The sequence below is a fragment of the Bos indicus genome, chromosome 10, assembly GCF_029378745.1.
Source record: "Bos indicus isolate NIAB-ARS_2022 breed Sahiwal x Tharparkar chromosome 10, NIAB-ARS_B.indTharparkar_mat_pri_1.0, whole genome shotgun sequence".
In the NCBI taxonomy this organism is placed as follows: Eukaryota; Metazoa; Chordata; class Mammalia; order Artiodactyla; family Bovidae; genus Bos; species Bos indicus.
Genome location: NC_091769.1, coordinates 87,318,191 through 87,334,317, shown reverse-complemented (window position 1 = coordinate 87,334,317; position 16,127 = coordinate 87,318,191). Strand labels below are relative to the sequence as shown.

General features: G+C 40.6%; 1 protein-coding gene across 5 annotated transcripts in view; it reads right to left on the bottom strand.

Annotated features, from left to right (window-relative positions):
- Positions 1 to 2,293: 2,293 nt before the first annotated feature.
- The window catches only part of GPATCH2L (G-patch domain containing 2 like), a 60,227-nt gene continuing 46,393 nt past the window's right edge, over positions 2,294 to 16,127 (bottom strand). For 2 of the 5 annotated variants that reach the window (XM_019969294.2, XM_019969292.2), the window contains exons 9-10: positions 14,181 to 14,275; positions 2,294 to 7,943 (exon numbers count right to left, since the gene is read on the bottom strand). In XM_019969294.2, coding sequence (XP_019824853.2) covers positions 7,783 to 7,943; positions 14,181 to 14,275 — 256 coding nt within the window. In that variant the 3' untranslated portion in view covers positions 2,294 to 7,782. Of the gene's footprint in view, positions 7,944 to 8,901; positions 12,342 to 14,180; positions 14,276 to 16,127 lie in introns of those variants that run through there. The other 3 variants (XM_070797894.1, XM_019969295.2, XM_070797892.1) reach the window with 2 other exon arrangements.

The following is a 16,127-nucleotide window of genomic DNA, read 5'->3' as shown; positions in this document are numbered from 1 at the left end:
GAACACTCAAAGCTGGTGCTCTGGGACAACCTAGAGGGATGCGGTGGGGAGAGAGGTGGGAGGGGGTGTTTGGGATGGGGGAGGGGGTGCGGGTACTCCCGTGGCTGAGTCGTGTTGATGAGTTGGCAGGGGCCACCTGAGTCATGTGAAGTGACTGTCCTCCAATTAAAATTGTTTTTAAAAAAGCGTCTCTTATGTCTCCTGCATTGGCAGGCGGGTTCTTAACCACTAGCACCACTCGGGAAGCCCAAAGATCAACCTAAGGACTAAATTTTGGCAACTAGAGGTCATTGGTGAACCAGGCAAGAACAATTAGAACTGTTCAACTGGTGAGGGTGGCAGCCAGGTTTTAACATGTTTGCTCTTAGCCCCAGGGGCACGTTGGCAGCACAACCTTGTTTTAAAAAGACTGTCCCACCACCACCCCATTCCTGTGTAACTGGCCTGTGTTTCAGTTGAGGGAATTAGGGGGTTTTTTTTTTTTTTTTTTTAATCTCCCCAGATGATCCCAGTGTGCAGCCAGGGTTAAAAACTACTGCTTCAGTGGATTGAGAATTAACAGAAAGTGCAGGAAAGGGCAGTACTTTTAGTGCTAGTCAAGAGGTTCAAAGAGTTGAGGAAAGGTATTTTTGTTTGAAGGGGAAGTCTTTGAAGGTGTTTAAATGCAAAGCTGTACGTGTCAGGAGTGAGAAGTTGTACTGAGCAAGGCATTTGATCTAGGGAGAGGCCCTGAGTGTAGGAGAAGGGATTCTTAGGGGCAGGACAGGTATTTCCAAGACAAAGAGGAGGTGAGGAAGGGTGTATGCGAAGGTGTGTAAGTGGCCTTTCCCCCTCTAATGCTCTACTATCTCTTAGGGGAAGGTGAGATTCCCAGCTGGGAGTGAAAGGTGGGAACTCAAAGGGTTTAAAATGGTCAGTTTGTGAGAGCTAGTGATAACAGGTGGGAGACTGAGTAAGACAAATATTTAGAGCAGTTCAAGTTGTCACCATGATTTGGTGGTGACAGATGTTTCATGGAGAAATACATGGCCTACTGTGGGCAGTGGGGGGTGGGGGGGGGAGGGGAGGTGCAGGGAGCAAGGTGTAGAATCTATACCCAGGGAAATGAGTTGACTTACGTCATCAAGGCCGTTGGTAAGTTCTTGGATAATTCCTTTCCTTTTTCAATTAAACATTTGCATGAGGGATCTGCAAGGGTCAGAACTCACTTCTAGGGAAAGAAAACATTGATTTTCATAACTTTTTATGTCTTTAAAAATTTTTATACTCCAATACCTTGATAAAATCTAGTAAAACTACCATGTTTAGCCAGAGGTGCTTTTTAACTAGTTTTCAAGATGGAAAAAGAAAAATTATGTGATGCTTTAAAACACTACAAAAATTGAAAGGCGAGCTAAACAGTCTATTATGCATGTGTATTAATCGTGTTTTTTATTTTCTATGTATTATGATGTTTTGACATCTTAAACAAGGTTTCTGGATGGGGAGACTGCCCCTCCCAGGGCTGGCCAGTTCTTAGACCCAGCAAGGGACTCAGCATGCGTCTGATGTGCAAACTAACCAGGTCCGTGGAGACATACCTCCTCCCTTTGACCTGCACATCTCAGGCTGCAATCATCCCAGGCCAGGCATCCAGCAACTGGAGCCTACAATGTAGCCTTAAGGACGGGGAATTATTGGGAATTATTCACTAGCCATTCCTAAACTGTTCTCCCTGCCCTGCTTTGCCTTTCCCAAGAAAACCCCCATCAAGGCCCTGGCCTAAAACTATCACTTGCTCCCATCCTCTGCTTCTGACCCAAACTTGGTGTGGCCCTGCCTGGCAAACCATGCCTCTTGTTTCTAGGGAAACTAACATTAGACTTTTCTTTCAGTGGCACTGACCTCTCTCCATGTCATCACTCACTTGCATTTATAAAGATCCAGGCACAAAACAGGAGCATCAGAGGAAATAGAGAACTCCTCCATAGCTACACATCTTCCCAGAAAGAACTCTGGTTCACAGGCTTTAGTAATAAAAGTCAGACCAAGGCCAATTCAAAGAAATAAAATCTAAAGAAAAAATGGCCATGATTTCATTTCAAAGCTTTAAGATTACCGTCTTCGGAAACATTGACTAGAAGTCAGCCAAAGAAAACATATAACACGCTGTTCCTACTGGTCCCCAAGCCCTGTGGAATCACTAGATGAAATGTAAAACAAAGACAACAGAGTGTGATTAACTGAGATCACTGAAAATTGATTTTTACATGCTCTGAAATACTGAGATTAATTCCCAGCAAAAGACAACCAATAACCCAACAGGTATTTATTACACAATAGCTATGTATTAGAGGTGGATCCCCCCCTTTTTTTTCATTTTTGTGAGCCACACTTTAAAGGCTTCTTCATTATGATGCTGGAAAATACATGACATTTTCCCATGAAACCAAGATGTAATGAACAGGTATCATAAAATCATGGGTGGCACTATCTTACACAAATGTTTTACTGTCAATGGCGAAAAACAACTTATCACTCACAGACTAAAAATCCAGTTATATTTTAATCCACTTTTTAAAAGAGCTGTTTTCCATCCATCTAAAAACGACCTCAATGGCATTTTTCTCCACATCATCCTATCTCAGTATTTCCAGATCTTTTAGGACCTTGAGGGGAAAAGTATGGTAAATAAAGACATTTAATAGTTTCTGCAAAGAACCATACACAAAACATTTCTATACTTATGGAGGAAAGTATAAGAGCACCTCAGAGCTTAGGGGGGATACCAGTATATTAAAACACTTCTTTCCAACTACGGCAAAGCCTGCAGTTCTAACACGTCATGTGGAATCCCCTGGAGGGCTTGGAAGAGTGTTGGGCCTCACCCTCAGCTTCTGATTCAGCCGATCTGGTTGGCAGAGAATGTGTGGGTGCTGTTGGTCTCAGGGTCCTAGTCCGCTTACCCCATGCGTCTCCTTCTCTTCTCCTCACCTTCTCACTCTGGATCTTGCCAATATCCTTTTCCTTGGTGAACATCTTCAGGACCTGCCCCACTCTTCAAATACTGTGCTTAAAAAATGTATTCCTCACATTTGGCAGTTTTACCTAGTGCAGTGGCAGGAAAATGTCTTCTTCGGGCCATTGAGTTTGTTTTGCTGAGCTTCTTACAAACTTGATAATCCACACTCTTCAGCCAAGATTATTCGATATCCTTGTTTCTTTTCAACGTTGCTATCTGTAGGCATTTGATGTTCATGTTTTGTGACCTCAGCGTAGATGAAGGCATCACTGGACCACTTGTGTTCAGTGCTAACAGCTGCTGCTGCTGCTGAGTCACTTCAGTCGTGTCCGACTCTGTGCGACCCCACAGACAGCAGCCCACCAGGCTCCGCCATCCCTGGGATTCTCCAGGCAAGAACACTGGAGTGGGTTGCCATTTCCTTCTCCAATGCATGAAAGGGAAAAGTGAAAGTGAAGTCGCTCAGTCGTGTCTGACTCTTTGTGACCCCATGGACTGCAGCCCACCAGGCTCCTCCATCCATGGGATTTTCCAGGCAAGAGTACTGGAGTGGGTGGCCACTGCCTTCTCCAAGTGCTAACAGCAGAATCCACCAACTTCCTCACCTTCCCACTCTGTGCCAGTTTTCTAATGGGGTAGAAACCCAACCCGAATGCTGTCATGTTGGTCACTCCACTCACTGTCACGACTAGAGTGGGAGATCAGGAGATAAGGAAATACTGACAACTAAAATGGGCAGTAACCAAGGAAGCAGCTGACAGTAAGAGCAATCTGCTTCCACCACCCCTCCCACCATCATACGGACCATGATACAGTCTATAAACTATGCCCCAAATAGAATGTAGCCACAGCTGCCGGAGAACGTCACTCTGCTCTCATCCCAGCTCAAGGTAAGGTTCACCAAATATAGAATGCTGAATACGGATTCTAACACTGAGATTTTTACCTAGCCTGATCCCCAGGAAACAAAAGCTTGTGGCTCAGAATCATGTAGTAAAAGCCAAAATAAAGCAAAGACTTGACACGAATCATGCATCACCAGGAGACTTTGCCTTAAGCCAAAGTGGGGAACCCATCACACCAGCCATGACAGTGCTCACCTGGCTTCCTTGCTCAACACTGTGATTTGTTCGACTCTAGACGACTTCTGTGATAACTCTGCTCCTGTACTTGGAGCATCAAAACTTGCTGTGCTGTGGTCTAGACTGTACTTCTGGTTCCAAAATGCAGCGATATCTCAGATTCATCCATTTGGGATTCAGAAATAGTTTAATTACCTGTCCAAGGTGTTGAGCTGCACTTAGCAAAGGATGCCATAAACATCACCAATTAAGAATCTTTATTTCAGCTTTTGGTCATTTTGTTGCCAAAACAGGTCTTTTTTGCAGCCTGTCTGTACAGCCCAGCAAAACAATGTCACCTGAAATTTCCAATTATGCTTGATTTCTATAGAATTCAAGGCCTATTTATCAAGAACACACCACTCAACAAAGATCATACTCTGCTCCTCCAAATTTGGCACCAAAAACCAGCTACTAATTTCTTCTGAATAGTTATCAAAATGCAACAAAACTTCGGATGCAAATGAAGTTGTTTCCTTTAAAACACTGAATCTGAAATATAATCTTCAATTCCCTTGAACCTGTAAGCAGAACTATCCTTTATGAAAGATGCTCAGGCAAGTAGACAATGTCTTGACTTTCGTCCATTGTGAAAAATACCCAAGACTAGGACCTAGACAGGCAGACTATAGCATGCTGGGATAAATCTGAAACCTGAAATAAGGAGGAACTGGGGAACTCTGCTTCAGTTATTACTTTTAAGCAGATCATACGTATGTGGGCTCAAAAATTATCCTCAAAGGAAGTCAAGCTATTATCTGGTTTTCTTCCAACAGATTACAAAACTTGATTTTGAAATTATTTTTTTGTTGAAAGGTAACAGATTTTTCTTAATTTGTAACATTACACACTTTGTTGTATAAAAAGGAAATTCAAAGCTTAAGATTCAAAATACACTTGATTCTAAGGTTAGTCCTCTGGAACGGACTCATACAAAAAACAAGCAGAGTAAGTCAGTGAGTCTTCTATAAGCATGCTCATGCAGCAGCTTTAAAGAAGGAGCACAATTTACAACCCTGTGTTGGAAATGTATTTGTGTGCTTAATGGCTATTCTCTTAGGCAATTAATTTTCTTTTCTGCTTATTACATACAGGTAGATATGGCATTTTGGGACTTCCTGGTAGATCAGCTGGTAAAGAATCTGCCTGCAATGCAAGAGACCCCCGGTTCAATTCCTAAGTCGGGAAGATCCCCTGGAGAAGGGATAGGCTACCCACTCTAGTATTCATGGGCTTCCCTGGTGGCTCAGACAGTAAAGAATTTGGCCACAATGTGGGAGACCTGGGTTCGATCCCTGGGTTAGGAAGATCCCCTAGAAGAAGGCATGGCAACCCACTCCAGTATTCTGGCCTGGAGTATCCCCATGGACAGAGGAGCCTGGTGGGCTACAATCCATGGGGTTGCAAAGAGTTGGACATGACTGAGCAGCTAAGCACAGCACAGCATGGCATTTTGGGGTGCTCCCTGCTGAAAGTATTCAAAATATTCAGGAAAGATTGATCAAGAAAGAGGATATACAGCTTGTCTGGCATACTGTTTCAAAAATATGAGTCTCAGAGTGACTCAGTTCTATTAATGGAAAACAAAAGATTATAACCCAGGACTAAGAAAGTCTGAAAGTCTGGGATTTTAGTCTTGGCTTGATTATGTGATTTGGGGCAAGTCACGAAGTTCTGTGACTATTCTTAACCCTATAAAATGTAAAAGTAGTAATCACCTACCTTTTCGTCACAGAAATATTTAAAATGTAAGTAAAGCTGTTCATATAAATTACTTTTAATCATAGGTAAAAAGGAGAATTATTAGGTTATGTGTCATGAAGAAAAAGATGCTACCCAAACTACAGAGGTCTCAATAGGCCATTATCGCAAGACTGATCTCTGCATGAGCCATGGAGCTTACTGCAAAGAAAATACAAGTATTATGTTCATGGATTTCTCCCTGAAATCCAACAAATTCCATTAGAGATGTGTGCCTCAGGACACTACTGGGACTAAGTAAGAATGCACATATGACAACAAAAAGCTAACTTCATCACTGAAACAACAGAGTAGAACCACTTTATAGTCAACAGACATTGTTCCCTATACTGATGGGTGCAGCCTAATGGCAAGGAAGTACACGCGCCACCACAAGGGCACCTGGGCGGCTCCCAGGGAAGCCGGGCTGGCTTGAGCACTACTCCTCACTCCAATCTCCACCTGCCCCTCCCTCCGCAGGATCCCTTGTTACGGACAACGGCCAGGTTCTCAGTCTTCGATAAAGTGCTGCGTAAACAGCTTCCGGTCCCCCTTTCCCACCAGATTCACACCCACCACACTGATATGGCCATTCTGTAGCTACCACTGGTGAGGATGACAGTTTTCAAAGGACTACGAGAGCGCGGCCCACCCTTACGTTCTGTGTGAGAAGAGGCACAATGGCGCTTCCGGGAGAGGAGGCTCTGTCCCGCCAGGTGCCGGAGTGCGCGCTGCTCCAGAGCGCAACCAGAGCAGTGGGCACTTGAGAACGGCTCCTGCGTACTGCAGAATAAAAGCACTCAATTTGTACCGAAAAAGAGCCCTTCTGCCAACCAGGTCCCAGGATGACAGACACTCTTGATGATACTTTTTTAGAAAGGGTGGCTTTTCTCCAGTAGCTGTAGGCAGTCACGTATTCCTCATTTTGACAAAGGATCATCCAACTTCAGGCATGGCTGTATATATAACTCCACAGGCAGCTAAGCCGTCATAAACACGCCAAGTATAAAGTCATGTTGAAAAGACATTTTTCCTCCCCAATGTATGGGCCCAAGAAGCCATTATTATAATAGAGTATGAATTTCTGCTACAGGTTATTGACCTATAATACTAACAGTAAAAGTCTCGTTTAGTACATAAAGGCTTACACCATGACATGAAGTATTTAGACACAATCCACCGACTATGTTAAATTCACTGTACACCTAAAGGACCTTCTTCATTACACCCATCTGTATGTATATGTATAGAGGTCCTCTTTGGGTAGAACACAGACTTTGGAGATGAGGCAACATACAGTGCAGCTGCTGGCGATGCCAACAGGCCATCTAGAAAAACGGAGTAAGTTCCCAAGGCCCGTGCTGCTGGTGGCTCTTCTGAGGCTTCAAGTTAAGAACTTTCTGGATTTATCTTATTGGCACTCTGCTTGAATAAAGACCAAGCTCAAAGGCAAGCCTTATCTCCTGCAAATTAATTCCACACACAGGTCTTAACTCTGTGTTTGGAACTGACTGCAAATTTAGAACTTCCTCAAATGGTATTAAAAGCACTACACAAAAAATACGCAAAAGCAGGTACTGGTTTTTCAAGAAAAACAGGACATATCTGCAAAAAATCAACAGCTCTGTAAACAGAGCTGTAGGTAACTGTTGGGACAACAACAGCAATTTAACATATACAGCATTGGATGGCCTTTTTAAAAAAAACTGCTGTCTCAATCCTTTATAATAATAATAAAAAAAAAGATTTGCACAACATGATTTTCTAAGAGAAAGAGTTCACTTCTTTGTTTGAAGAGGAGTCAGTCCGATGGTGAAAGGGCTGGGAATGTCAATTAAGATATGCAAGACAATATAATACAAAGTCTGATATTTGTTTCAACAACATCCAGTCAGCTCCTGGTGGGTGAAATACTGCGTTCTAGCTGTATCCAGGGCTCTTTTCCTGTGGCATTTTAAAAGACGTAGCTGCAGCTGAGTCAGTGGCTTTCTCTGCCGCAGAGGTCCTGACCAGCCACTCCGAGTCTGGAGGTCTGGGGGCCTGTGACGCTGCTGTAGCTGACTCCACTGCATCCATGTGAACTGGTAAGGGTGTTACGGTTAAAGTAAGGAGGAAAAAAGTCAGAGAGACAAATTAGAACAAGAGGCATGTCAACACAAAACTTTCGTAATCCTCATATTTTATGTCCTATTAAACCAAGCAGCTACATAGGGTTTCTTTTTTTTTTTTTAACCAAAAACTAAAGGCAAGATTTAAGTATGATAAGTATTTCTCCACATCAAGAAATAGGTTTAACTGAACAAATGAATAAATTCAGGAGTACAAATTCTTAATGTACTAATAACCACTTATGAAGCATTTATATGCCAGGAAGTATACTATATAAATACTGTATACTTACAATCTTATTTCTTAATGCAAACTCTTAGAAATAGGTATTGCCATTTCCATTTTTTGGGTCAGAAAACTGAGGCATAGAGAAAGCAGATAATTCATTCAGAGACACGGCTGTTTAAGTAGCAAGACTCAAACTCATATACTAGACTCCAAGCCCTCTGCTCTTTTTATAATGTTCCATGCCTCCAATATGACAGAGTCACCAATGAACACTGAACAGTAAGGCAAATGGTAGAAAAATTACACAGCCGGGCCCTGTTTTCAGCACGGACATTAAGACATTCTGGACAGGATGACATTGCTTGTGCAGGGCTGTCCTATTTCTTTTAGGACACCTACCCTTCCGGACCCTGTCCTTGAATGCTCAAAGCATTCCCAGTCACTATGACAACCCAACACTGCCCCCACATTTGCAAATGCCCCCTGAGCAGAGGAGTACAAACCACCATTACTCTACTGAAAACAAATATACACTAAAATAAAGCAAAATATTAAAAATTTTCATTTTTATCCTGTCACAATAATTCTACTCCCAGGAATATAATCTAGAAAAGTAATTTTCAAATTATGGGTCACAAAACCAATGTAGTAGGTCATGACAAATACTTTTTTTCCCCCCTTAATGAAAAAGAACAGAAAATATCAGAGGGAGCCCAAAGGTTTATTTCAGATTTTACAGGTACACCCAATATATATTCAAACAAATTTCTTACTGTGAGTTACCAAGAAAAAAAATCGAAAGCTATTACTCTATGGCACATATACAAGTTTTTTAGAGGGCAGTAGTTTTCAAACATTTCAGAACCTCAACCCCAGGAGCAAGAAATACATATGACATCACCACCCAAATCTCTCTTTTTCACACACAAGTACGCATGCTCATTCACTCTTATTTAAGTGAAAATAAATTTCATAAAAACTGTACCTACCATTACCCCAAGGTCATCAACCACAGGGGAAAAACTATCTGAGAAAAACTTTTTGTGTTGGCTACATATATATTTTTTTATTATGGCAAAATACACACAAAATATACCATTCTAATAATTTCTAAGCATACTCCCCAGTAGCATTCAGTACATCCACACTGTTGCACAACCATCACCACCACCCATGTCCAGAACTTTTTCTTCATCCCAAATGGAAATTCTCTACTCATTGAACAATAACTCCCCATTCTCCTCCTCCCCCAGCCCTTGGCAACCACCATTTGTTTTATTTTCTAAGAATTTGATTTGTTTTAGGTACCCCTTATAAGCAGAATCAAATCGTATTCATCCTTTTGTGTCTGGCTTATTTTCCTTAACACACTGCCTTCATTCATATTATAGTGTGTGTCATAATTTCATTCTGATAATGAAAGTTTCCAGGTTGAATAATAACTTGTTGAATGTATAGATCACACCTTGGTTGTCCACTCATCTGGGGATGAACGTTTGGGTTGCTTCTACTTTTGGGCTGCTGTGAGTAATGTTGCTAGGAACAATGTTGCTCTGAACACAGGTGTACAAATACCTATTTAAATCCTTGCTTTCAATTCTTTTGGGTGATATATCCAGAAACAGAACTGCTAGATCACAGGGTAGTTTTATGTCTAAACTTTTGAGGAACCACGAGATCTTTACAGTGGCTGCACTATTTATATTCCCGCCAGCAATACACAAGCTTTCCAATTCCTCCACATTCTTCAAACAACGCATGCTGTTTTTTGTCTTTGTTTGCTTGTTTTGATACAGCCATCATAAGAACTGAGAAATGGCCAAGAAAAACTTTTGCGTATGTTCGCCCACAGAATGGTGCAATACTTTCCCCAATAGCACAAACCAGCATGAGAATAAGAATCTGATTACGATTATCGTAAGAATATGATTGAAATGTTGATCAAGAATGACTACCTGTAATATATTCATCATGCTCAGAAATGGAATACTATACATATGGCAATGATGAATGGATTCTGGTAGGATAAAATGTGAACGGAATCAAGAACTAGGTGAAACTTGTAACTTATAAAATATGACATTCCACTTACAGAAGCTTCAAAAACATGTAAAACTAGACAATATACTGCTTAGAGATACATGTATCTGTTGTCCAAACTATTTGAAAACAACAAAGAATGACAAATAATTAACCAAAAATATATATTAGGAAAATATATTCCCACTCTCCTTCATAGAGTGGGAAGAAAAATTTTTAAAAAGACATTCTTTTTTTTTCCTAAGGGAATCTTCCTGTTTGAATATTTATTTACTTGACTGCGCCAGGTCTTGGTTATGGTACTTGGGATCCTGGGTCTTTGTTGCAGCATGCAGTATCTTAGTTGCAGCATGTGAGATCTTTAGTTGCAGCATGCGAACTCTTGCAGTTGTGGCATAAAAGATCTGGTTCCCTGACCAAGGACTGAATCCAGGTGGAGTCTCAGCCACTGGACCACCAGAGAAGTCCTGATGCTCTTTTTTGTAAAGTAGATGGTGGGTACATGGATACTTGTTGTATTGTTTTTCTTTACACCACGTATATATTCTATAAGCGTTCTTTTGCGGACATTCAATATTTATCTTCAAAAACATTTTTAACTTTAAAAAATATTTAAACCTAATTAAAAGGCATAGTAGGCAATAAGAATCTGCCCCATGACTCCTGAGACAAGGGCCAATCTAAAATGGAAGTACTGAATCCAATCCCAGGGTTAGAATAATATTGAGAATAACTCTGTTTTAAAGATTCTATTCACTTAATTCATACATTAAATATCTAATGAGATTGTTCTATGTGTGGAGTGCTGTTTTTTAGATGCTGGGGGTACAGCAGTGAGTAAGACAGGTGAAACTTCCTGCCCTGGTGAATGCACTGCTGGCATGGCTGGCCTGGTATCTGAAATCTTAGACAACTAATTAACAGGTTAACTGTTGGGTACCCTTTCAAGGACACATATCCTATCCCAAGAAGGTCAAAAAAGGCTCTTGGAAGGGCCAATGTAGTCAGGGCTTTAGGGACTTCCCTGGCAGTCCAGTGGTTAGGACTCTGCACTTCCACTGCAGGGAGCACAGTTGGGAAATTAAGATCCCACCCCTCCCCCCACCCCCACAAAAAAATAAGTCAGGACTCTCAACAGAACATCTTGTCATCCCAATTCTCCTTTACCTAAAGCTATATGTTTACTTTTTGAAAAAAAAAAAAAAGGAATTTGCACACCCAAAGCTCTGATTTGCCACTCTAACAAAGAAAATCATCACAAGAAAAAGAAGTCTTGTTTCCATCTAAGTTCCTTATGCTTCTTATAACTACTTAGTCTCTCAAATTTTCAAGAAAATAACCCTTTTTTCTTTTCCAGTTGCATTCTTTAAGAACATACACAATACCTGGTTCACTTCAGCATGGGGTAGACAGTACTAGAAGTCCCTGTTCTGGTGTATCAACCTTAAAAGCAGGTTAATACTCTTACTCACTAGGATCCAGGGTGGATCCCTGTGCACTAAGCACAAGCATGTTTTAAAGCCACAGAGGGAAGGGGAGTGGAGATGGATCTAACCAACGACCCCATGACAAGGTCCTTCTCCCTGGTCTTTGTTAATATTAATACAAAAAGACAGGAAGGCACGTTTTTCCTTTTTGTTCTTCACCTTTCTAGTCTTATTAATATCTTTAAATCCAGTCAATTTCAACTCAAAACTTTCCACTAATGGGGGAGGGGGAAAAGGAAAAGATTTGTGGCTGCATGTTTAAGAAAGAAGCTGAATTCATCACGGTGACAGGGGAGAGTGTTGGCAGAGATCTGAGCTATTTATTCTTTTAGGAAAATCCTATAAAGAATGACACAAGGAAGCCTCTATCTGCAGTCTTGTTCATCACACTGGTGAAGAGTCCGATAACAGATGTATGCAGGAGCGTGATTTAGTGCCAGGAGCTGGCCCCTGATGTGTATTAATACAGCGGCAAAGCGGAACGCACCTCTCTTCATCACTCATTTCTATAAAAGAGGTGGAATCCGAGATGGCCCGATGTTAGGCAGAGCAAGCCCATTTGTTCTACTGACTGATGGCGCGGGCTTGGGCTATGTCCTTCACCTCCATGGGGCACTCAGGTTGTGGATAGGAAAAAAAAAAAGAAAATATTCAGTGAAGCAGGCCTTAGTCAACAAGTGAGAGGAGCTGGGCTTAGCAGGGGAAATGTTTAAGGCTCAAGTCTTCTTAATACCTCCCAGTACTTTCCTGATTTGAATATGGAGTACGGATTGTGAACTCTTCTCAGAAGTTCTGCTCTTATCAGCAATTAAAAGTTAAAAACATAAGCTAGACATTAAGGGGGAAAAAAAGAGCAACAACAAAAAAAAGAACAAAAAAGAGGGGAGACTACATTTCACTGTCTCTACTAATTCCACAGACTGGATGAAGACCTGGGTTTTGATGTGGAGTCATGGTTTGGAAGCAATCCTGTCATATATAAGACCAAACACCTGCAGTGTTTAAGAGGGCAGCTTGAGAGTCATAGGGAAACTGGACTGAATCTTGGTCTACAATTTATGAACCATGTAACCTCAGTGACTATTTTAACCTCTCTAAGCCTCAATTTTCCCGTGTGTAAATTGGGAATAAAAAACAGCATCTCCCTTATTAAGTTGTTGCAAAGATTAAGTGAAATAATTCAGACAAAATGTTCAGTTCATGGCATGGCCATGTGAAAACTCACTTAAAAAAAAATCTTCCTACAACCATCAGAACTGTGATTGAGACTATTCAGTATGAACCACTATCAAGTAGCCATCCAAACAGAAGCTCACACAGGTCAGTTTCAGAGTATGCTGAAACTTACTAAGTTAGAGAGAGAGCAGTTTCTATCTGTCTGAGGTCTACTCTTTTACTCAGGTATCAAGTGCTCTGATCTATATATTATTGGGCTGGACAAAAAGTTCGCTCGGGTTTTCCCTTAAGCGATAATGGAAAAATTGGAATGAACTTTTTGGCCAACCCAATATCTATTTTCTGAAGAGAATAAAATAATTTATGATATACTCAATTCCCTCAGAGTGAATTCACCATCAGCAAGAAAATAACCATAAGTACTTCTGATAGGTCCTACAAGCAGATATGCTCTTTTTAACCAGAGTAATTTATCCTAAAATGTATTACAATGTATAAAGTATTTCCAATGATTACTAATTACATTTAATTATCTTAACTCCAAAGAAAAATATCTACAGACACCCAATATTCTTGATGATATAAATATATAATCATCTCCCTTTTTTCATCTAAGGATAACATACATACAGAGCACCTAAATCAATGAATCTTTATATGTGCATATACTCATGTAATCCCCACCAAGTTCATGGTATAAAGCATTTCCAGCATTGCAAAAAATTTTTTTATGTCATCCTCTGGTCCCTACCCTACACTGACCGTAACTACTATTTTGGTTTCTATAACTAGTTTTGCCCAGAAAACTTTTAAGTTTTAACTTGAAAACTTAATTAGGAATTTCATGACTAGAAAAATACGAGCACTCTCCTAGACATTGGAACAGTGATACTGTATTGTACTGTACACAAACATGAAAGTAAAAAAACCCGTGCGGCTCCTTTACTACTGACTAAGCTACCACCCTGCCAGGGTTTTCATTACCACACATCTAACTTCCTGTCTGTGCTGCAGCAGAAGTGCAGATGACTCCAGATTGCCGACGGTGAAACACAGGCATTCAAACTCAAGAAAGCAGAAGACAGTGAAAAAGAACAGACTTTAGGGTCAGAGAGACTTCAAGCAAATTACTTTTCACATTCTCAGTTTTCCCATAGAAAATGGGAATAAAATGACCTACTTTCTCATAAAGGTGACATGAGAAGGTGTATAGAACATATAATTTAGTGCCTGACACACAGCAGGTGGTCAATGAAGGATAACTACGTATCTAATTACCGGCATTTGGGCTGGACAGCGACACTGTGGCCACAGGTTTCCGTTTCCTCTTGATGTCACGTGAACATGGGGGCCCCAGGTGTATGTTTGCCTGTCTGCAGATACGAGGAAGAAAAAATACTGCTTTGTTCAGCCCAGATGAAACCCCTCACCCACTACACACATACACTAACAAAATGGGCACCACCCTTTGCCATCAAGTGTCAGTACAAGATTCAGAATTAATCCTAACTTATTCTTTACACACAATATATACCCATTTAAAACTTATTACCTGAATTCAGAACAGACATTCAAGATTAATTTCAATAAATATGTGCTTCATTACATGCTGGTTTTGTACAATTATTTTTCATAAAAACCACAATTGTTCTAAACTTGTTAATGAAATACTTACTCCCAAGTGGTAATATATTGAAAAGTTTAATGCTGCATGAACACAGATATTTGCATAGAATTTCAATAGCAGGTTTAACCCTTCTATCAGTATAAATCTGGATTTCTAATAGTGACTGTATCACAAAATTAGTTTCTGTGATTTTTAAAAATAATAATTTATGTGCTAATAATAGGTTCCCTGAAATAAATATTCAGCTTGTTTAAAAAAGAAAACAGTAAGAACTTCAAAGCTAGAAAAGCAAAAGATTCTCTGAAAGGCAGTGGACTTAACACTGAAATTTTTGGCGGTTATTTTATATAATTTTTATTTTATATTGGAGTATAGTTGATTTAATATGTCAAGATGGCGCCCACCAGAGCAAGACCCAGTTTTACTCACAGCCAGTCCCTCCCACCAGGAAGTGTCTACAAGCCTCTTATCCTCATCCATCAGAGGGCAAACAGAATGAAAATCACAATCACAGAAAACTAATCAAACTGATCATATGGATCACAACCTTGTCTAACTCAATGAAACTATGAGCCATGCTGTGTAGGGCCACCCAAGACAGACGGGTCATGGTGGAGAGGTCTGACAAAACGTGGCCCACTGGAGAAGGGAATGGCAACCACTTCAGCATTCTTGCCTTGAGAACCCCATGAACAGTATGCAAAGGCAAAAAGATGACACTGAAAGATGAACTCCCCAGGTCAATAGATGCTCAATATGCTGCTAGAGAAGAGCAGAGAGATAGCTCCAGAAGGAATGAAGAGGCTGAGCCAAAGCAAAAACAATGCCCAACTGTGGATATGCATGGTGGTGAAAGTAAAGTCCAATGCTGTGAAGAGCAATACTGCATAGGAAGCTGGAATGTCAGGTCCATGCATCAAGGTAAATTGGAAGTAGTCAAACAGGAGATGGCAAGAGAGAACATTGACATTTTAGGAATCAGTGAACTAAAATGGACCAGAACGGGCAAATTTAATTCAAATGACCATTATATCCACTACTGTGGGCAAGAATCCCTTAGAAAAAATAGAGTAGCCCTCATAGTCAACAAAAGAGCCCGAACTACAATACTTGGATGTAATCTCAAAAACGACAGAATGATCTCTATTTGTTTCCAAGGCAAACCATTCAATATCACAGTAATTCAAGTTTATGCCCCGACCACTAATGCCAAAGAAGCTGAAGTTGAACAGTTCTGTGAAGACCTACAAGACTTTCTAGAACTAACACCAAAGATGTCCTTTTTCATCATGCAAAATTAGGAAGTCAAGAGATACCTGGAGTATCAAGCAAGTTTGGTTTTGGAGTACAAAATAAAGCAGGGCAAAGGCTAACAGTTTTGCCAAGATTATGCCCTGGTTATAGCAAACATCCTCTTACAACAATACAAGAGATGACTCTACACATGGACATCACCAGATGGTCAACACTGAAATCAGACTGAATATATTCTTTGCAGCCAAAGATGGAGAAGCTCTATACAGTCAGCAAAATCAAGACTGGGAGCTGACTGTGGCTAAGATCATGAACTCCTTATTGCAAAATTCAGACTTAAATTG